Raw genomic sequence first — 23,893 nt, 5'->3', positions numbered from 1 at the left:
TTCGCTTCTAGTCTGCTGACTACCTTAGAGTTTGATGAAGACTCCAGGATCCCAGGTTTCCCCAACACTAATCGGTAAGTATGATCAGTTTAATATTTGGGCATTTTTAATGAACTACCAGATAAAAATCTTGAAAGGAAACGGGATTATCCAAGTTCTATAACTAGAACATTTTTCCTTCCCTTGGGGAAATCATGTAGTCATAAAAACAGAGCCAAGAGCAACTGGCGTCTGTCCTTGAACTGGCCGTACCCCCTGGGCTGCCGGCCTGCTACTGTGCCTGGCTGGCCTGGGCCCACGGCAGGGCCTGCCTCAGACTCTGCTCCTCCACACCGTGTGAATGGCTCAGTCTCCTGTTGCTTCCGGGACCTGCCAGGCCAGCTCTGCCTTCCTATGCTTTCTCAAGCATGGCTTTCCTTTCTTCCAGGCTTACTTGAGTCCGTCACTACCTGTGCTGGGGCACAGATTTTTAAAAAGGCAGATGTCCATAAATGCACAGAAACATTTAATACTAAATGCTCCCGTTTTTGGCTGAACATAACTCCCTGTTTGTTTCCGAGTTAAGAAATGAACCAACAGGAAAATTGTTATAATTTTCAGGGTTGTTAAATAATCCTTTCAATTTCTGTTTCTTTCTCATATACTCCATGATTTTTTTTTCCACAAAGAGATTTCATGAATGATAACATTCCTTCAGTCGGTGGTCTCGCTAGGTCTTAATTCCTACTCTACTTTCTAATCATTCTAAAAATCTATGATTTTTAAAAACATAAATTTTATATCTATAAACAGAAGTACCTGGTATGGAAAATTATCAACCCCTCCCCCAAATTAATGTGTCACTGATCCCTCCTATGATCACAGTCTCCTGTGCTGGGGCAGGGACTCTCAAACATAGTGTAGGTGGAATGAATTACTTGGCAGGAGAACGTCAATCAAATATCAGTTGTTTTCTTGCACACTTTTTGCACAAAACTATTTACTGGTTTGTCAGGAAGATCAGTCAGTGCCCCAGAGACTCAGCTGACCCAAACTAGGACTCAGGGTCTGGCTGTCTGCTCAGGTGATGGGCCAATGAGCCCACTGGTATCTGTTTGCTTTGGTTGATATGTTTAGGGGTAAACATATTCTGTTTTGTTTTGGCCTCATGGGAAGAAAGATGGTCAGAGACGGGAGAATGGATAGGGTAAAGTAACATCCATTCTCTGCTTGGCTCTGTGCGTGGCTTTTGAATTCTTATGGTGAAAGCTGCGGAAACAGGAAAGATGTGGAAAGAGCTGTTTTCACGAGAAACCGACTCTGGGTTGGGTGAGGATGATCACAGGGATGGGCAGGTGGCATCTTTCTCAGCTTTTTGATAGGGAAATGGTGGCTTCACAAGACTGTCAAGCAGCATGCTCCATAGAAACAGTGATGGCAATGGTAAGATCTCTCCTTCAAGTGACCTGGGGGCGGTGAGCTTGAATAAAGATACTAAGGCAGAAAAATGACTGGGTTTGTTCCTGAGCACAGATTCCTTGGGACTTTTAGGACACTTGGGAAGACTTTGCAGGGGACTAGAATTCCGGGTGGGAAGCTGGGTGCACCCCATCAGTGGAATTGCTTTTTTGTTTTGTTTTTGACTTCTTTTTTCTTTTACAAATAGCAGCAAGTAGGTTATGACTGACTGAGTGGGTGGGGGGTTGGTAACAACCTTATTGAGATATAATTCACATACCAAACAATCCACCCACTTAAAGTGTACATCTGAATATTTTTTGAATTGCATTCATTTATTCATTCATTCATTTATTTGCACAACAATATTAAGTTAGTTTTTTAAATTGAAGTATAGTTGATTTACAATATTGTGTTAGTTTCAGGTGTATAGCATTAGGGATTCAGTAGTTTTGCAGATCATATTCCATTACAGGTTATTAACATTATTATAATCTCTTTTCTATAGAAAAGGTGATGAGGCCTGAGGAAAGTTGAGTCTGACTAAGATCTAGCCTGGTTTTATCTGGGCTGTATCTTCACGATGGCAGAAACTATTTTTCCCAAGAGTTACTGTCAGTGCTTCCTAACAACACCAACTTAACAATAATCTGAGTGCTAATTATGTTTCAGGCATTGTGTTAACCTCTTTACATATATTATATCATGTAATACTCACAGTAACCCAGTGAGGTAGGTATTGTTAGCCCCACTTTATAAATGAGGAAAATGACGTTTAGCTTAAGAAACTTGACAGCTATTAGTGGCTGAGCCAAGATTTATACCTGTGACATCCTGTAAAAGTTAGAATCGGACTCTGCAAGGTGCTACACTCCCAGACTGTACCACCTACTAAAATTTCTATTCCTTATCAGCCTTACACCTCTAATTCTTAGATTGCTTACTCAGCAAAAAGAATTTGTACATCTTAAGCCTGCTGAGTAATAAAGATTTGCAAATGTTAGCCACTATATATAAAAATAGATTTTAAAAAAACAAGTTTCTTCTGTATAGCACAGGGAACTGTATTCAATATCTTGTAATAACCTTTAATGAAAAAGAATATGAAAACAAATATATGTATGTATATGCATGACTGGGACATTGTGCTGTACACCAGAAACTGACACATTGTAACTGACTGTACTTCAATATAAGACAAACAACAACAACAACAACAACAACAAAAACCTGGGGTGGTATACAACGTTCATCTGAAGTAGTAGAGCCGGTCAACTGAGTTCTGAGCTCACCTACAGGCACAGCAGAAAAGCGCTCAGGATTGACTGGTGATGTCTGGTGTGGGTGCTGGAGGGGACAGGCAACCTGGGTGCCTCGAATTGGCCAATCCCGACAGCCTTTCCCAGTCTGAACACCCTCATTTCCCTGCCAGCTATTTAGTCAAATGACCCTAGGGGGACACACCTCCAGAACGTAGTTTTTAAATATCAGTGTCTTAAATACAATGAGCATAATCGACTGTTCACACGGAGAGGAGAGGAACAGCGATCACTCGCACACGGAACCACCCATCCCAACACCAGGCTTTATCTGAAAACGTAGTTACAATTTTAAAATCTGAAAATAAATATAGTAACAGAGTCCCTAAGCTTACTCAGATGTTTTCACAGGATGGAAAAGTGAAGAAGACCCTTAAGGATTTCCTAGGGTTGCCCCAAACAAGTGCAACAATCTGTGGCTTAAAACAGCAGAAATTTATCATCTTAGAGCTCTGGAGGCGCAAAGTCCAAAATCAAGGTGTTCACAGGGCCATGCTCCCCCTGAAACCTGGAGAGGAACCCTTCCTTGCTTTTCCCCAGCTTTAGGTGAGTTGCCAGCAGCCTGTGGCTTGCGGCCGTGTCACTCCAATCTCTGCTCCATCTCCATGTGTCTCCCTGCCCCTGCTGTGTCTCCCTCTGCCTTCACATGGCCATCTTCTTATAAAAACACCAGTCATATTGGATTAGGTGCCCACCCCACCCCAGCATGGCCTCATCTTAGCTAATTACAACTGCAATGGCCCTATTTCCACTTAAGGTCATATTTTGAGGTACTCAGGGTTAGGACCTCCACCTATTTTTCAAAGGGACACAATTCAACCCATAATAGCCCATAGACCAAAGAAGGGTCTGGCTATGGATCCTGAGCTAATGGGGCTAAGAATGACTTATGGGCCAATTGCTAAAATGTTACAGACCAAAATCTGGCACTGTGCATCAGGGAGGGATTGCCAAAAACATGGTGGACTGAGCAGCAATGGACCCCCTCTCCACACACAAGCTTTCTGGATAACAAATAAACAATGGAGCCAAGCTTAGAAGAAGGGAAGGGTTCTTTCCAGAGTCTGGAACCAGATGAAGAGGGAACCATAAGTCAGAATGGGAAAGCAGTACCAGGCCCTGGCAGACAGGCGCTGGCTTCCCACCCCAAGAGGGAGAGACATACCGCCATGAGCCGGGGAGAAAGCTGTAACGGAGATGTCCACACAGACCCCGCTGACAGCTGCCCTCCTCTCACAGAACAGGCTAGAGAAAACCCACCCATCAGTTCGAGAAGCTGTAAGAACGTCTGTTACCTGCTTGGATGCTGGGCGTGAGGACAGACAGAAGTAGCCTCTGGTGGGAAACCCAAAGTTCAAGACTTTGTCACATAGAAGTGGGGTCCAAATTTATACACTCTACATGACATGGAAATCCCCACCTGAGAGGCTGATGGTAAAACTGGTCCAGGACCAGTGAGATTGGCCAAAGAGAATGCATAGCTGCTCTATGGTGGTGCATCCACAAGCCAGGGGACTCCCATAGAAACGTTGCTCCCCGGCTCATAAACGTGAGCTTATGATAAACAATTAGAACCCACGTGAGGAAAAAACATCTCTGTGAGGCCTGCTGGAGCTGCAGGAGAGGATCCTCAAGGTGTCTGGCTCTACGGTAAGCCACTGTCTGCCCACAAGGACAGGAAGGATTGTATTCCACACAAGTTACATCACCCGGTCACCCCAACATGCCCCAGGAAAGAGATGATAATGGGTAACTCTTCACCAGTGAGGACAGAATCCCCGCTGTCCCCGGGAGTCTGAGACACTGCCTTCCGGTCTGACAGGATCTTATCTTCCATTAACAGAGCACTAATCAACCAGGGTAACTAACAGGCACCTGCAGCGGCCTTTACCTCAGGATATTCGCCGTGGCTTTCCTTTCTTGGGGAAGAAGGTCGGGGTCTCGCAAAACTTCTTCTAGCAAATTTAGGACGTTCATCTTTAGTTCGTTGTTGAGTTCAAAATCCTATAAAACAAAATGGATCTTTAAAAATTTTAGTTTTGAGGGGTTTATCTCCATGACACATTTCTTGTGATAAGTTCTCTGGAAGCTGTGCATGGAAGTTAAAATGTGAGGCCCCCAGGGCTCCCCTCAGAGATCCTGACTTAACTGGTTTGGGATGGGGCCTAGCTGACAGGTTCCCAATAGGACAAGAATTCCTCAAAGAGACACGTGCTTCCCTCAGCCCAGAATCCTGCGCCTCCTCCTCAGGTCTATTTCTATTCATCCTCCAGCTCTAGGAGGTGATGTACGTTTTCCTGGGAGCCTTCCTTGGTTGACCCAGTGGGATAAAGAGCTTTTCCTTGGTGCTTCCGTGGTGCCCCCTGTTGTAACTTACTGTAGTATTAAGGGCCGATTTAATTGTCTGTTTTCCGTTGGACCATGAGTAAGATCAGTTAACCGAGGGCAGAGCAATAGCTCAGAAAAAGATTTGTTGCAAGAATAAAATCTGTCCTCCAGGCAGTAACTTGAATGAAGAGCTCCAGTCCAGGAATGCTAAAGAATAAATGATCCACACTCACTGATGGAGCCGTGTCAAACATGGGAGTGAGACTGAAGGGGCGCCACTGGGCACAGGTGGGACAACACAAGCATCCAAATGAATAATGAGAGGACTAAGTAATAACCAGCTGACTCAAAACCACCTGCAAGTGCCTCCTGATGCTCACAAACACACACATAAATAGATAAATACATAAAGAGGGCGGAGAGAAAACTATTCTTTACAGTGGACTTCCAATAAATGCAAAGGAATGAAAGAGTTACAAGGTCACCATTTTTGACCAAAGCAGTAATAACTGATCAGGTAAGGGTCATGAACACATGCTGACATGTATGGGGAAACAGAATTAATAATGTCAGAGTGTGGTCCTCCTCCACACACACACACATACCACCATGAGAGATTATTTAATTACAAAGGCAGAATCTGACAGACAGACACCACCTTAACCAAGTGATCAGAGCTACCATCACCAGTCATGGAGCAAACCAACATCATGGACCCACTCATGCAATGTTCTATGGAGAACCATCACTTACTATTTTTGCCCAAAACGCATAGTCTCACGCTTGCATTGGGAGGAAGCACTGGACTGCACACTCCAAAAATGTTAATATCACAAAGGACAAAGAAAGATTGAGAAACTGCTTCAGTTTGAAGGACACCAAAGGGACCACAGCTAAATGCAACTAGTGAACCTGGATTATATTCAGGATCAAGGGGGAAATGCTATAAAGGGCAGTCCTGGGACCACGGGCCAAAACTGAGTCAGAACTATGTACTAGTTGAGAGCATTCTATCCATGTTCAATTGCCCTGAAATTGATCATGTCACAGGGGCTGTTTAAGAGCAGGTCCTTCTTCCTCGTTGAGGGGAGGGGAGGACAGAGAGAGAATGTGAGAGAGGGAGGGAGGGAGAACACACTCTTGGTAAACATGTGAACTGTGACTCCAGATGTACATCACTGTACTTTGTTTTATTCTAGCATTTTTCTCTTGATTTGAAAATTTTCCAAGTAAAAAGTTAATAAAAAGGTGAAGCAGTTCTTTCTCTCTTTTATTACATGTATTCTTAAAAACCACTGATAGGCAGCATCCTGAGATTGTCAGGTATTCACACATGAACTGCATGATGCCAGGTCCTGCTTTGAAGGACCTGACTCTGAAAGACTACCTTTGTACATGCAGGCACAAGGATTTATTTTAGTTACTCATTATAACCACATTTTAACTCTATGGAATGTAATTTGAAGCACTGACATTTTGAATTCTTCTAAATGATCAGAGAGAATATTGCTAATTGCCATGGATACAGCAAAAAGAAAACAGCATACTTTTACTATATTTAGTAAATTAGGGGCATGAAGTTCATAATTTCATACACTTTAGACAATGCAAAAGTCTAACTTAATTTTTTTTTATTTTACATTTTTTAATTGAAGTATAGTTGATTTACAACGTTGTGTTAGTCTCAGGTGTACTGCAAAGTGATTCAGTTATACATATACGTATTCTTTTTTAGATTCTTTTACACTATAAGCTATTACAAGATGTTGAATGTAGTTCCCTGGGCTATACAGTTGGTCCTTGTTGCTTACTTATTTTATATGTAGTAGTGTTATGTTAATCCCAAACTCCTAATTCATCCCTCCCCACTCCTTTCCCCTTTGGTAACCACAGTTTGTTTTCTATTCCTGCCGTCTGAATCCACGTTAATATGAATTGAATATTTGTGGACCTTAGTTTGGTGGAGAACAGTGTCATCAATTTTTCTCAATATTTCACTTTCCCTGTATAACAGTCAGTACCATTTCTTCGAGAACAGGAGCCACTGGGGCCTGGGGCCACACAGATGTTAATATCTCTTATCAATTTTAGGCCTTAAGATGATATGTTTTCCTAAAATTTCACCTACTTATTGTCCAACAGCTTCTTGGCTATTGATTTTTCCTTTAAAATGTATGCAAGAAGAAGAGAGAAACATCTTGCTGCTATTTTTTTCCTTTGTCCCACCCTCTCCCATTTCAAAGGTAAAGGGGATGATGTTTGTAAACAATTAATAATCTCACCTACTTCAATCTTCGTGCCACTACCAAAGGATTTTTCAGCCGTCAGGAGTCTTTGCTTAATGAATATTTGATATTTATTAGTGAGATGACTGAGTCTTCCTGTAGCTATGTTGAGTCTCTAATGATGCAGATAATCTGATTATCATAAAAATGGATTAGTGTGAAGGACATCAAGACAGTGTTTGGACCTTGCTGAGGACTAATTAGCGGTTTAAGCAACAAGCATCCTGGAGCACCCGTGGTGCTCAATCCTGAGCTCAACGGGGGAATGCTTCTGAGACCCCAGGAAGGTAAGCTGTGGGAATGGTTTTGTTAAGGAAAACAGAATGTAATTTTATTATTCCGAGCTCTGGGATGACTAGCCTGAGAGAGACCTTTGAAAACTTGGTGAAATCTGCCCACTGTTTGAAGCATGACGCATGGTTACAGGTGAATATTCCCCTTTGCTAAGTTTGTAGTTCATATAAAGCAGATAATCTACCATTGGCTGAGTATGAAATGTAAGAATTCTCACTCGTGATTTTCCTTTACACTTGCACAGGTTTTTATCACGTTCCAGGTGACCTCCTGTGTATGATTTCAGCTCTACCTCAGCCGACCCAGGGGCAGGCAAGGCACGAACCATGATCTGGTTTCGCACTCAGGACACTGCGGTTGAAGGGATGAGATCTCCTGGGCTGAGATGAGGCGCATAAGGAAGTGGCGGCGTGGGAACAAGAACGCAAGATCTCCCATCTCACGTCCACCTGCGCCTCTCAAACTGTCACGTGCCCACGAATCACTGCGGGTCTGGCGCGGCAGTTCTGGAATATGGGGACTGAGAGTCAACATTCCTAACGAGCTCCTGGGTGATGCTGGTCACACTCTGAGTAGCAAAACTTCACCGTTTTAAAAAAAACTCACGCAAAAAACCCAACTCCTTAAAAACTGACTAAAAAATCTAAATCCTCTGATGTACAACCTAGAATGTAAACTTTTTTTAAACCAGTGCATGTACAATGCAGAAACGGCCATTCAAAGAAGTCCCCGTTAAAAACATAGTACCTACTACTCAATAAAAAGCAATCTGAAACAGTTGAAGGACACTTGCCCTATGTAAACGCAGAGGTAGATTATCCAACATAAGTCTTCCGGACAGCAATTTTGAAATTATCAGGAATCTAATTTTTGGCTGCGTTTCCCCAGGCCCCGAGATGGGAAACCAGAGGACTGGGTGGTGGAGGAATACCGGCTCCTTCCCAGAGGCAGCAATCGGAGTGCCCACAAGGTGGCGCTCCAGGGTCGTCTGGCTCCTCGCGAGTCGCCAGCGCGGATCCTGGACCCGCGGCTGGTGTAGAGCGAGCCGGGCCGGAGCAGGGAGGAGGCTTCGTGCTCCGAATGAGCGAACCCGACGGCATCCAAGAGGGCCCACAGTTACCCCAGCAACAGCATATTTAGGTTAGTTTATGTCTCCCAATTCATGAAGCAGGACTGAGGAGATAGATGATTGGGAAAAAGAAAACATCCGGCTTTCAAAGGTGGAGAGCCTAGAAAATGTGAGACTTCTACGTCTTTCAGTCTCTCAAAAGGAGACTATATATAGGTCTTGTTCTTTCAACGAGTACTGGGCACCTCAATATCTAGGGCTCTGGGGGAGAGGCAGAGCAACCAACACAAGTCTGGGTGGATGGGCGGATGGAGGAGACATTAACCATGGAACCCACGGAGGGGGATGAAGAGCAGGGCGTCTAAACGCAGGCAAGAGTGTGGTGGTGGCTGGTGGAGCCTTAGGAGAGGCGCTGAACCTGGAAATGCAGGTCTGGGAACCAACCCCTGCAAAGAGGTGACAGTTCAAGCAGAGTGTCAAAGAATGGAGTGTGACACACACCAAACGCTTAGGAACAAAAGGTACCAATGGATGATGTTCGAATCCTCCTGGGGAGATAAGCTATTGGGACACAAGGATATTTCCCCAAGATTGTATAGACTCTACGCAAACACATTTAAAAATGATTAGGAGACATAATGAACTTATCTACAAAACAGACTCACAGACATAGTAAACAAACTTACAGTCACTGGGGGAAATGAGGTGGGAAGGGATAAATTGGGAGTTCGAGATTTGCAAATATTTACTATATACAAAATAGATAAACAACAGATTTCTTCTGTATAGCACATTGAACAAATATTCAATATTTTGTAGTAACCTATAATGAAAAGGAATATGGAAATGAATATATGTATGTATATGTGTGATTGAGATACTATGCTATACTATGAAATAGACACATTGTAATGGACTATACTTAAATTTTTTTAAATTTTAAAATGATTAGGGTCAGTATTTTGTCTAGGTTAGTGAACAACTCGTGAGTTAATTTTCTGAACTCAGACTTAGTGAGAGTTTGCCACATGTTGGTGATATTTTAAACACCTTATTATCTAATCCAACCCTCAATAAGCAACATAGTTAGCAGATACTAGCTACTATATACAGGATAAACAAGGTCCTGCTGTATAGCACTGGGAACTATATTCAGTATCTTCTAATAAGCTATAATAAAAAAGAATATGAAAAAGAACATCTATGTTTAACTGAATCACTATGCTGCATGCAGAACACAACACTGTACATTAACTATACTTCAATTTAAAAAAGCAACATGGTTATAATCATTATTCCCATTTCACATATGAGGACGTTAAAGTACAGAGACTTAAGTATCTCGTCCAAGGTTGCACAGGTAGAAAGGGGCAGACCCACAACGCGAACCCAGGCACTGTTGGCTAAAGACTGAGATTTTAACTGCTACTCCACAAGGATTCTCCAGAAAAGAAGTGGTTATCAGTGAATTAGCACTGGTGGCTTGGGCTGAAAGACACATCCGAATAGTAGCTGGTTACCATGCTGAGTCTGTAACTATCCCCTACCTATGCTAACAACCACTGGAGACACAGATCTTAAGACTCAGGTTTATGTTAATAAGACGAGACCATACAACAGAAAAATCATCTGGGAGGCAATAAATCAGATTCTCTGGCACTTTAAAACTAATCCCCGCTGACAGTTTAGGCATCTTGGAAATTATATTCATTCTTTCAGGAGAGCAGAGTAATAATTATAATATACTACATATGGCCAAGAGAACTCTAGGACATTGGGAAAATCTGATTCAATAAACAGTGTGAGGGTAAAGAGAATTATGAGAATAATTTTCTCACTGTAATCAGTACAGTGTATTCCTAACAATGGCCAGAGTTTTTAAAAGGAAAGTGGAAATACTGCAGAGTGGAGAAAAACCACATAAATCATTTTTAAAACCTGGAAGGAGGGGCTTATAAAGAAGGGACTTTGGATGTGTTAGGCTCAAAAATAAGAGCCTCAGGTTTGACTTAATGGTTTTTCAAGAAAATGAAAAGCAGGCTACTATTTCTTGTCTTCTTGGACTACAGAAGATGAAGATTTAAATTTAAATTGTGTAAATTTAGGTTAGATCTAGGCCATTTTGTTCAATGGAGAACTGAGGCAAAGATGCTGACAGATCTTCCCAAATCTATGCAAATCAACCTTGACAAGTCTAGGAGTCCCCTATTTTAATGAACTAAAGACATCAATCCTCTAAGCCAATGCAGTTTTCAGCTCTTTTGGGGAGGGGAACCTTTATTTAAAACTTTAATATTGAAACCTGATCCCAGGGGAGATCGTGCTGCTAAAAGCTGGTACAGACGACTCTGCTCAGCCCTGTCCCCCAGCCACCACCCTGGTCTGCCTGCCTTCTCACCACTGCTGGGCAACCTTGAAACAGGGTTTCTGACTGGAAAAGCTCAAGGTAGAGTTATCCAGCATTTCTCATCACCTAACTACAAAAATATACTAACAACCTCTTTATTTGCGCTACAAAAAAGAAGAGCCTAACTGAAAATTAGAAGGAAGGACAGAAAGTCTGGAAGGAAACCCTACAAAGCGATACCATAGTAACCCTAAACTTTCCAATACCTGTTCAACACTCGCTAGTTATTAATTACTCATAACGTTTAGAATCCTCAAAGAGGAACAGAATATACAGGAATGTGTACCTGACTATCATGGGGGAGCTTCTGGACCAGGAAAAGGTAGTAAAATCCAGATATAATTAAACCCCAAATTTGGTAAGCACAGATGCTCCTGATGGGCCCTCCAATATTTGTTAAATGAATGGATAAAAGTGCATGGGGAGGGTTCTGAGCTTTGAGACAAATGGTAATAAGTGAATTCTTCTTAAGCTGGCAATTTGGGAAATTAGCAGATGTGAAGTGGGAGGCTACTAGGAGAAGGCACAATGCAAAATGTGGAAGATATGCTAGAACAAAAATATCTAGGAAGAGGCAAGTGGCAATGAATGACATCAACTCAGCAAGAAGGAGAAAACCACGCAGAAAATCATTTACGCGCTGCTTTTCTAACAAATGACTTGGCATTTGAATGACTTGCTAGAACTCAGCCTCTAGACCTGAACAGCTCTGCTTATAAGAATTTTAACTACTGCCCTACCACTTTGAAATCAGGTAGCTGCCAAGCTTACATCTTTAAGCTTCAAGAGAGAATCAGCTAGTTTAAAAAGCATTTATTGGGAAAAAAGATAATTTTTCCACATGGTGTGTTTTCCACTGGTTTCTAGATAGGCAGTTAATTGATACAGATTATAGCTTTCAAGACAATGGCAAAGACTGGAGGGCAAAATTACAGTTTGGAAGAGCCTGGTTTTAATCCTGACTGTTTAACTTTCTCGGTTAATTAATGCTACATGCCAACCAAATAATCTTTAAGTTTAACTCGAATAAGAGCTTTAGGAATATACTATAATGTGGTCTCTAATCTATGCTTTGTGTTCCCTTCCCTGCCCCATAAGAGGGGAAAGGACTGATAAAGAAAGCTGGCAGGCTTTCCTCCCAGAGAAGACACACTGAGTCAGGAATGTGGTAGAAGTCGATCCTCTGATGTCCATCCGGAGAGAAATGGGAGCTACAGGTTGGCGACATCTGGGAATAGAGGAGGGAGGAGAGGAACACAAAGGAAAGGGCGGCAGGTGAGACAACACCTTGGGCCTGAATGAACCATCTGATGGATGCCCCAGTGTCAAGGGGGCTCCTTGGAGTCCTGGTATGCAATGGAGGGTCCACGTCCCGAGGACCCGGCTGCACGCCGTGGTCTCCAGAGATGCTTCCGAGGTCCAAGAATGATGACAAGCATGTGGAACGCAAATTGGGAAAAGCAAGGGCTCCCCACAGCACTTTCAGCAGAAAACTCTTACGACAGAGATAAGAAGCTACCGACGCACGTAAAATCCCACCTGGTGCTCCTCAGTGGTTTCTCTGTCAACGAAACCCACCCACAACAGGTGAAAGAACCCCCCTACCTACGCGGGGAAGATGAAATTTCTGTCTCAGCAACTAATGGGAACAGAAAATAAGTGCCACTTAAGGCTCCGGCTTCCTAAACTCCTAATTCTATTTCACACTGACTTAAATAAATCCTGTTGTAAATGTCCCGCCAAGCATATTCTTAAAGACAAGCATGGAAAGCTTAAGGAGAGTTTAAAGGATAATAATAAGGGTGTATAAAAGATTTAAAAAAACAAAAAAAAACTCTAGTAATCAGTTCAAGGAACCGGGATCTTCTTATTTGGTTTGCTTGGACCAGAGAAAATGAGTTAGGATCTATCTTCAGGATTCAAAAAAGAAAGAAAGAAAAAGAAAAGAAAACCAATATTGGTCAGGTACTAGTTTCTTACGTTTTATGCTTTCTAGAGCAATTTGACAAATCATTCCTTTTTTGCAGAAGAACCCCATACAGATCATTTGGCCAATTTTACAGATGAGGAAGTCAGCTTTTTTTCTAGATTTCTCTCCTCACATGAGTTTTTTTTGACCCAGGAACTGAAGAGAAATGTGATGCCCAAGGCAGTCTATTCTGAGGGGGGAAGGAGCAGACAAATGTCAGAAACAGCAACACCCAGCAGGATCCACACTACAGTGATGAGAATAAGGACCAGCCCACGTGTCCAGGAAATCAGGAGGAGCCCAAGGGAGCTTAAGTCGCTGTCCCAATTCAATTAAACAGAGCATTCTCATTTCACTTTGGCTGCCTCCATGGGAAATCTGACCTCGTGAACAAATTTGGGTTTGCACCTGGTGGATGTTTGGGAATTCTTAGCTTCAATATTCAGAGGTGGTGTGGACAGCCAGAAGCAAATGCAGACTGATTAGTAAGGACAAGATGAACAGGAAAAGTATGCAGCTCATGGATTATCTTCCCATTTGGTGCTTTTATAAAACCATTTGCAAGGCTCAAGCAGTAGATGACTAATTTATTATCAAAAGTAAATATTTTGCAGCTGCCAGCATGTCACACTGTGATTCCTGTGAATCACGTCCCCATCAGAACCCACTGGCAGGGGACAAGCCCAAGAGCCTCCTTGTACTGAGGGGCCCCTGAGCAGTGGGGCAGCATCCTAATTGACCGGGGATATTGGTGGGATGTCTGGGATCCCGAGGCCTCAAGAAGCACAGGGGTTTTCTGACCTGTCACCGTGGACAGCACCAGCCCCAACTCCTGTCCCGGCCAATGCCCTGGGAAGGCTGGTCCGCAAGCCCCAGACAGCTGATCACTGAATGCAGGAGGCACCACAGCGACTGTCAGAAGGAGGGCAGCGCTCTGCCCCATGTCAACCTTTAGCAAATACAAACCCCTTGTTGAAGTGACACAGAATAGACTGTGGAACGAAAGTAACTTTTTGAGGGAAGATTTAGAAACAGAGAGAGGAAGCACTGTCAGGATGGACACTGACATTCTCACTGTTTTGCATCAGAAGTGGGTTTTTACATCCCACGTTTGAAGCAGTCTAATCCCAAGAGTTGGCGGCTGGATGGAGAGGCTGTGAGATGGGTGGGTAAGAGCATGAGCGGGGCAGCCAGCAGCCTGGGCATGAAACCCGGTTCTGCCACCTGCTACCTGCGCCATCTCGGGCAAACTATTTCACCTCCAGGCTTCGATTCCCCATGTGTAACATGGGGATTATACCTTCCCTCCCTCAAAAGCCTGGAGTGAGGAGTAAATGACTTAGTATTTGAAAACTGTTTAGAAAAGTGCCAGACATGGACTAATAACACTATTATTACATAACCTTTTAGAACATCAGGAGTCTGTGATTCAGAATGCATCCTCAGAGAAGAAACCGTCTTCCCAGTGAGGGTGTTAAGTTTTCAAGTAGCCCATAAAAGTCCATGTGTCCCATATTGTAACTGAGACCATCTCAAACCTCAGGCTGGCTCAGAGATCATTTCCAAGGAATCCCATGGCTCCTCCTCATGGCTCAGTACCAAAGACACATCTCTCCCCTGAAGAGGAGATTGAGAAATCTCCCTGTGTGGGAAGATTCGGGGAGGGGGCGTCTGTAAAGTCCTGGGCATCTTCAGGTGTGTGAGGACAGGCAGCACCCACGTGAGGCAGAGTATTGAGGTCCAGGGTGGCTGTCTCTCTCCTGCAGAGAGCTCCAAGGTCAGGCCTCCGGACTCTGAAGGCTGCCTCGGGAGTGGAAAGTTCCACGGTCCAAGAGTAGAGACTGGGCAGCATATATGGACGGGAAAGCCCCCCCTCGGCAGCCTGTGAGAAGCGGGTGTAGACAAGGAGGGGGCTGAGCCCAAGGACAGGTCCGAGCTGGAAGCAGGCCAAGAGCTGTCATCGTGGCGACAGGAGCTGCCTGCTCAGTAGCTGGTTCTTTCTTAGACATCTCATTCTCCCACCCACAACAGAAGTCTGTACCAGGCTCAACCTGGCCCAGCCTCCATTTCAGATTTGGAGCAAAGCATAAATCTGAACTTAGTGCTCTGGTTTGATGCTGGATTTTGTGCTTTACTAAGCAATGCCAAAAAATTAGAAAAATTTAAAAGGGCTCCCTATCATCTGTCAAAACAACAAACAGAAAAGATGAACTGATAAACTCTCAGTTTAGGACACCCTGATCCCTGAGATCTTTGAACACACTAAGTACAGACCATCACAGCAACACCTGCTCTTCCACCTTAATTAGTCAACAGGGCATGTTCCCAGTGTACCGCTGGCCTGGGGCTGTGGGCCCAAAGCCCAGACTTAAGGATGCTCACTGTGTTCCCTAACTGGGAAAAAGCCATCATCTTCTCTTTGAGAGTTATAAGCTCAACACCAACGTTACATAAAGGGTTTGCTTTTGTCTGCATAAACCCAATATGGGTGTGTCCCTCGTCAGCAGGATTACTGGGGCCATAGCAAGGACCACCCACCAGGTTCCCGTTTGGGAGGAGTAGGGCACAGCAGGGGCGGAGGAATCCTCAGCCGGACGTCAGAGAGCTGGGTCCGGCTCGCTGCTGAACTTCTGAGTGGTCTAGCACTGTGCTGTTCCACTGTAGCCAGTAGTCACATTTCAACTAAATTCAATTAAATAACACTACAATTTCCATTTTTTGACTACGCTGGCTACAGTTCACGTGCTCCATCAGCCACATGTGACTAGAGGCTACTATCCTGGACACCACGGATACAGAACACTTCCCCCATTACAGAAAGCTCACTGGGAGGTGCTGAGAGCACCTCCCTGAGACCGAGTCACTTCCCTGGTCAAACAGGGGTTTAGGCCAGATCCCCTCTTCACAGGGCTCCACCCAGAGCAGCCGTCCACAATGTTCCAAGCATCCATGTGTACTGGTCACTCTGACAGGCATTACCTCCCAATCAGGAGGAGGAATAGGTGATTTCCGCCCCACTTTCTAGAAGAATGGAGGCCTGGAGTTGCTAAGGAGTTTGCTCAGCCACACCCTGACAAACAGTAGGGCAGGGGTTTCAATCCAGACAACTCTGACGCTCAAGCCGGTGCCCTTAACTACATTCCCATCACTTCTCTAGCAAGATTCTGAAGGCCTGTCCACTCGGGGACCCACGCTACACGGACAGACTGGCCTGGGTTCAGCTCCCACGAGGGTTTCTCGAAGTGTAAGAACTTCACCTCAGCTTCTATGAGAGACGACAGAGTGGGGTTGTGAGGGCTGCTAATTCTTGTCTTACACTCCAAACTACGTTCAGGAAGGGTTTAGAATAAATATTTTAAATTAAAAGACTGATAGGGTCTGTGTGAGTGTGTGTATACATTTCTATAATAAAGTACACATAAAACCCTCTTATAAATGTATACATACATACACCCTTGTAAATATAAATTTAAAATATATATTTATATTTATAGGGGTGTATGTATGTTAAAAGTATTATACATAATGTTAAAAATAAAAGAACAGAACTGAGGGAAATAACTGTAAATTGGCAGATAATGGGCTTTATCCTGAATATATAAAAAACGTATCATATCAATAAGAACAATACAAAAACTAATAAAAAAATCTGAGCAATGCCCAGGAAGAGGGGCATTGACTGGGAGGGGCCTCTCCGGTGCTACAAATGTTCCATTTCTCGGTCAGGGTGGTAGCTGTACAGGTGTGTACAGAGGTAAAAAGTTACTGGGTTATACCCATGTTCGGTGCTCTTTATGTGAAGTATGTAATATCGCAAAAAAATGCAATAAAGCATATAAACGAACATATAAACTAAGAAGTTCTTCAGCAGCAGCTAAATATGCTCTCTTTGTCCATACACACCATGAGTGTAAGAGGACTAGAGTGAGTTTGAAGCATAACTGCTGAGTTATTTTGAAAAAATTCTGTGGAACTGCTCTGCCAAGATGACCCACACTTCCTGTACCGTAAACAATAACGAAATCATCAGGCAGGGGTACTGCTTCTCAGCGCTCACATTAAACCACTCGGTATGGCATCCTTCCCCACCCAGCATGCAGTTCAGGGCAGGCACTGAAGTCTTCCAGAACCTTTAGTTACAAGAACAGTCTCGTCAATCAAAATGTCCAACCCAATATATTAATCAAAGTTCCAGTGCAGTCCAGAAGAAGCCGCTTCCCTCCTGCCCCTGCCTCGCCCACCTCAAGCCTGGAAGCCCACGTGGGAGGCCCCTCTTCTCCCTGCACCACCTCCTCCCCAAGTTCTTGCCATCACTGCTGACCCTCCAGGGAAAGAAGGCAGCCGGACGAGCTGGTGCAGGTGGAGCCCAGCCCTGGGTCCCTCTGGACATGATGGATGGGACGGTGGCTAGCTCCTCCTCTTGTGGGGTACTTGGTGGGATTTTTGGAGACCTCTCTTACGGAGACTTCAGGCCTCATGACCCTGACTTGGGCAATGCCTGCTTCTCGCTCACACTCACACCCATCCCGGTGTCTGTTACACTCCAGTGCTCAGCTCTCACTAGTGAATGAATGAAGGGGGTGAGAAACAGAAAAGAGAGTAGCAATATTCTCTCCATAAACTCTTTTGGGAAGGAGACTTTTATGCTAGTAGGTCCTTGTGAGTTGATCAGACACTTTTAAAACATTTCCCTTAGCCTACAATTAAGAAATGAACGACTGTTTCATTCTCAGCCACTTGTCACTCAGACGGTACCCAGAGTCTGATGAAAAGAGTCATAACCTGCGGACACAGCTGCAGACTCCCTTATCAGTGCCTTTCCGTGGTCTGTAAAATACCCCAAGCAAGTGGACAGTGTACTTTTTCAAAATTAGATGATCAATAAGACAATTCAGGAAAATCCAAATTGCTACAGATTGTAGACACAAGACCTTCCACAGAGATTCGAGTGTAGATCTGAGTTGTTTACAGCAGCCTCAAAGTCCCTCCCCGCCTGGCTGTACACAGAGGACACGAGCAGAAACACTGATATGAAAAAACACATGCACCCCAGTGGTCAGCACTATTTACAATTGCCAGGATGTGGAAGCAAACTAAGTGTCCATCAACAGATGAATGGCTAAAGCAGATGGGGTGTGTATATACAATGGAATATGACTCAACCATAAAAATAAGAAAATTTTACCATTTTCAACATGGACAAACTTGCAGCGCATTAAGCTAAGTGAAATAAGTCAGACAGAAAGACAAATATTGTATGATCTCATTTATATGTGGAATCTAAAAAATATAACAAATGACTGAATATAATAAAAAAAAGAAGCAGACTCACAGATACAGAGAACAAACCAGCAGGGAAAGGGAAGGGGGAGGGGCAACACAGGGATAGAGGATTAAGAAGCACAAACTATCATGTATAAAATAAGCTACAAGGATATATGGTATAACAGAGGGAATGTAGCCAATATTTTATAATAACTATAAATAGAGTATTATACCTTTTAAAATTGTGAATCACTATATTGAATACCTGTAACATAAAATATTGTACACCAACTATACTTCAATAAAAACTTTTTTTAAAAATGCTCTGCAGCCCTGAAACCTGCAGACACCTTGGCATCATGGGAATGACATGTGAGGCCACTCAGCAGGAGACCCTCGAGAAGGCTGTGAAGGCTTCGTGAAAACACTTCAACTCAGCCCTGATTTCTGGCCCAATAGTCATTGGAGTCTTTGTCTTGGCTGACTGTAGAAATTTTAAAGGCTAGAAAATGACCTCCTGGAGAGAATGAACAACAGCAACATTAAAATGTAAACCTGGCAACTATTACTGGGCATCTGCCACGTACTCAGCATTGCAGAGCCTGGTGACGGAAGATACAAAGATGAATGAAACAGGCCCTGTCTGGAAGGAGCTCCCGGGCTGGTTGGAGGGAGAGGAAATATGCCTCTCTCCTGTCCTCAGCTGGAAGGGGTACAGTCACACACCCCTATACTGTGCTTTCTGTCCTTCACGCTTCTTTTTTAAGGAGGAGTCTTTATTTTTTTGTTATTTTTAAAATTGAAGTATAGTCAGTTACAATGTTGTGTCAATTTCTGGTGTACAGCATAATATTTCAGGCATACATATACATATATATATATTCCTTTCCATATTCTTTCTCATTATAAGTTTCTACAAGATATTGAATATAGTTCCCTGTGTTATACAGAAGAAACCTGCTATATATCTATTTTATACATAATAGAATCTGCAAATCTTGAACTCCTAATGCTTCTTAATTCAACATCACCTTTTTTTATTGAAGTATAGCTGATTTACAATGTTGTGTTAGTTTCAGGTGTACAACAAAGTGATACAGTTATACATACATACATACATATATATATTCTTTTTCAGATTCTTTTCCATTGTAGGTTATTATAAGATATTGAATATAGTTCTCTGTGTCACACAGTAGGTTCTTGCTGTTTATCTATTTTATACATAGTAGTGTGTATATGTTAATCCCAAACTCCTAATTTAATCCCTTCCCCTCTCCTTTCCCCTTTGGTAACCATAGTTTGTTTTGTATGTTTGTGAGTCTATTTCTGATTTGTAAATAAGTTCATTTTCATCATTTTTTTTTTAGATTCCACATATAACTGAGATATTTGCCTTTCTCTGTGTGACTCACATGATGTAATAGGATCATCTCTTGGTCCATCCACAACATCACCTTTAATTCTCACCACATCCTTGGGTGAGGATGGTAATTCTCTTTTTTGGAAGAGGAAACTAACACTCAGAAAGGCTGAGTGACCAGCTCCAGGCCCGAGAGAAGGTATACGAGTGGAACTGGAAGAACACAGGTCCCCCAACTCCGGGCAGTGGCTCCTTCTGCTGAGGCATAGACAAGGCACGGGGAGAAACTCAGCTCAGCCTTATGGCTTTACTTGCAATATGAAAGGAAACAAATGAGTGAAAAAGCACAACAAAATGAGGAGAAGTTAGAGCAGAATATGTTAACAGATGAACATTTTTAGAATCAGAAAAAAATGAAACATTTTAGCCTTGCCAAATACTAAAGAAAAGGCTAGAAGGCCCCAGGGGAAGTGGGATTCTAGCACCACATTTAGGGGACAGGGGGAGTTGACGGTGACGTCCTAGGGAAATTTTATTTCTTTGGAGAACCAACACCCATACTTCTGCAACTCTTTCTTTCTCCTGAATTAAGTTCAGAGTGGTATCTGCCAATACTAGTACCTTTGATAAGAATTGAGAAATAAGTGTATGATATCTAATACTTTGTAGGAGACTTGATTTTCTAGATTATTTGCAGACAAACTTACATTCTTGTTGCTTCACTGTGGCTTTTCTGTTTTCTCCAAATTGAAACGCTGTCCCTGGTCAGTCTACCGTGTGAGAAAAAATGCTGTTGTTCCCATGTGGGACTGTAATTTTGAATTGAGTACAGCTTCCTACTCATTTTTCAAAAAGCTATTACCTCAAAAGAATCAAGTTGCCACAACGACGCTATATTCTTCCTTCAATGGACTCAATGGGTACAGAATCAATTAGATAACAGAAATCCTCTTGTGAAAACCACAGACAACAAAGATGAGGCTTAATTGGCAGAGTCGGATGACAGCCCATTTTCCAACCAGCAGTCTTGTCTCATTGCTAGATGCTGCCTTTGAGGGAGTAAAGACCTTGAGACACACTTGGATAAAGGCACCAAGCTGTGCTTACTCCTTCTTTAAGCATCGCTGCGGCCACCTTGCTGAGGGCCGTCAAGTCAGGGGTCAGACGTCCATCTCCTCTAGCTCAGCTGATCAGGCTGCCTTGACTTGCTCTTGGTAACAACCTGCTACACTGATTTCAGTCTCCATTCATAGATCATGACTGGAAGTTTTAAAAGCTCTGGTCTCTATAACTGTCACATGGGAAATATAATGAATTTGGGGAAAGAGTACATTTTAATTTAAATTACGTTTGAATTTAATTTAATTACATTTTAGTTGTAATTCTAGTTAGATAACACAAGTTTTTTTAATCCATCGTAGTATGAAACTCTATAATGATGCTATGCTCTTACTGCTCTTCAAAATTTAGAAGAGAGAATTAAAAGGAAAGCACTTACTTTCCTCAGATATTCAAAGAGCATCTTTTCTTGCAGCTTTAACTGTTGTTTGCCAACTTGCGAGTAAAACTTAAAGTCTAAACTCTGGATCCAGGCAATGAGGTGTAATTAAAAGCACTCTGGGTTTGGAAATGGATGGACCTGGGCTCACGTCCTGCCAAAAGCAAATCAGTAAAGGGAGGAAGGGAGATCTGGACACTGAAGCCAGCAAAAAATGCCCTACAGCACTTGTCAATAAGCAGAAATGATCCAGAAACGCCCTGCATATCACATGCTTCCACAGAGAAGGTGATGGAGACCTCGCTTGAATGAGGAAGGTAACAGGATGAAGTTATACCAGGAGAGTCCCAGATTATACCAACCACAGATCTGCTCACGCACACAGGGAAGGTAAGAAAAGACAAATGAGTGAGTGGTAAGAACTCCCTTTGGTACATCAGGGTCTAAATTTTATACAGTAACCACGACAGAGGAAAAGACAGATACCTGGGCAGTTTGTACCATCCACGCCTGTAGAGATGCACCACCTGATGTAGACAGGGTCTGTGAAGCTGGGCTTCCCGGCGTGGCCCCCTAACTGGAATTGGTTACGAAGTGCTTCCCCTGCAGGGGCACATCTGCAAAGTATCCGGACTGTCCAAGGATGCTTTTCAGGTTAGAACTACAGGCCACCAGGACACAGTCTGAATAATGAGACCCTTGCTTTCACATCGACCCATTTTCTAGTCCAGTGACTTGCTGCTATTCAACCTGATATTGCCTGCATGCACCTATGTACTCACGTATGTACACGCAGCTATCAAATCAGATGGTAACACTTTACTGTAAATCTCTTCATCACTAGTGACGGATTCAGTTCACCAATCTCTCCCCATCTATGACCTCTCTCCCGAAAGTAAAATAGCCCCAGCCTGTTGTAATTTGCTCCGCGGTACTCTCCCAGCTACTACAAGGGTTATATGTGAACTGTGAAGGATCTCTGTTTGAGATCATCAGAAAAAGAGGGGACTGGGGGCTGATAAAAGGGAAGTGAGGCTGACAAGGAAGCAAGGTTAGAGTTTTTGAGGCAAGATTTGGAGGAGAGGAGGGAGGTGAGGTCAGGTAAACCTGGGCTTTGACTGGTCCTGGGACTGTGAGTCTTGGCATAAACTTGCAGGGGCCAACCTTCAACTGGGGAAGAGAACCAAGCAGCGTCTGCTCAACTTTGTCTACCGAAGCTACTCTGCATCTCCCCAGCCACCGTGGGCCCCAGGAATCAGAAGTCAAGACTGAGTCAAAACCGGAGATGACAAAACAGTTAGATAACAGGAGAAACTTCTTATCACGTTTTACCTGCAGTGGAGATTCAAAATAGCTCACGGGGACTGTGGAAAAGAGAGACTAGCCATTACTGGTGAGCTAAGGATGGCCCTCAGAATTTGATTCATGTAGGATCCATTTTTATTTATTTAAGATGTGTAAGATGAAGTTTTTACATTCTTTATTTAAGGTGCTGTCTTCGTTTTTGCTTTAGTATATAATTATAATATATAATTAATATATAAGAATTGTCATGGGCTAACTGGTGGGGAGGTCCACTTTTCCTAGTTAGTGAATTGTCCTGCCACAGAGGTTTCAGGAGCCAGGCCCTCGTGTGACTCTCCCTGATGCACGGTCATTACCAAGGGCAAGTGGTAGACCTGTGACTGCCTCTGAGAATATAATAAAGTCACACATGGGAATTCCTTGCGTTTTTTTCCTTTTTCTCTGCTCATTAGCTGACTCACATTTTATGTTACCCGTGTTCTGCTCTGAGCCATAAAGGGGACCCTTCTCTCTCTCCAAAACTCTCCTTGCAGGAGGCTGGCCAGCCACGTGTCCAGGAAGGCCCACTCCTTATTTGGCACAATACATGCCTTGAATCAAGGAAACAAAGCGGACCCTTGCTTTATTTTGTGAAATGGTGTAATGAGTATAAATTCTATAGACTTGCACTGAAAACACATAAATAGGTAACAAGTAGGTATCCTATTGATGATGCAATTAAAAAAAACAATACAGTAGACTCCTGAACAACACAGGTCTGAACCACGCAGGTCTGCTCGTACGTGGGTCTTCTCCAATGGTGAATACGGCAGTCCTACACACCTGCGGTTGGGCGAATCCTCAGGTGCAGAGGAAGCACACATGTCATGGAACCACGGGTACAGAGGGCCGACTATACGCTGTACACAGGTTTCCCACTGTGCAGCAGGCTGGTGCCCCAACCACCCCACTGTTCAAGGGTCAACTGTACTAGAAACCCAAACATCAAAGGGTATGAGGCAAAGAAGCTTCTGAATCAGCCAGAGAAATGCTCCCTGATGGGATACTGGTCTGGTCCCAGGATGTTGCTTGCTTGCAAGGGACACCTGCTGTTTGCCTCTGGGAGGTACCACCCCCGCTGACCCAACTCCACGCACAGAGGGCTCTGCAAACAGTGTTCCCGGGTGGCACGGTACCGTGGCCCTGCCAGGGCTGCAGTGCCCCCAGGTAGGTGCTGTTGCCTCAGAAAGTGGGGGAAGAGAGGACCCCTGCTTCACCCCGTGTGCTGCCCTTTGTAGATGTGAAACAGTGGCTGTTGGCAATACACGTCTGTTTGCTTTGATCTATACGCCCACCCTCCAGTTTCTTCCCTCCC

The 23,893-nt window shown here is 43.5% G+C and overlaps 1 protein-coding gene across 2 annotated transcripts in view; it reads right to left on the bottom strand.

The window, feature by feature from the left end:
- Positions 1-23,893, bottom strand: part of RASGRF2 (Ras protein specific guanine nucleotide releasing factor 2) — a 208,538-nt gene that overhangs the window by 23,527 nt on the left and 161,118 nt on the right. For both annotated transcript variants that reach the window (XM_031447414.2, XM_031447421.2), the window contains exon 19: positions 4,648-4,760. In XM_031447414.2, coding sequence (XP_031303274.1) covers positions 4,648-4,760 — 113 coding nt within the window. The remainder of the gene's footprint in view (positions 1-4,647; positions 4,761-23,893) is intronic.

This window comes from Camelus dromedarius, chromosome 3 (genome assembly GCF_036321535.1).
Source record: "Camelus dromedarius isolate mCamDro1 chromosome 3, mCamDro1.pat, whole genome shotgun sequence".
NCBI lineage: Eukaryota > Metazoa > Chordata > Mammalia > Artiodactyla > Camelidae > Camelus > Camelus dromedarius.
The sequence above is the reverse complement of the archived record's forward strand: the minus strand, read 5'-3'. Positions and strand labels throughout refer to the sequence as shown.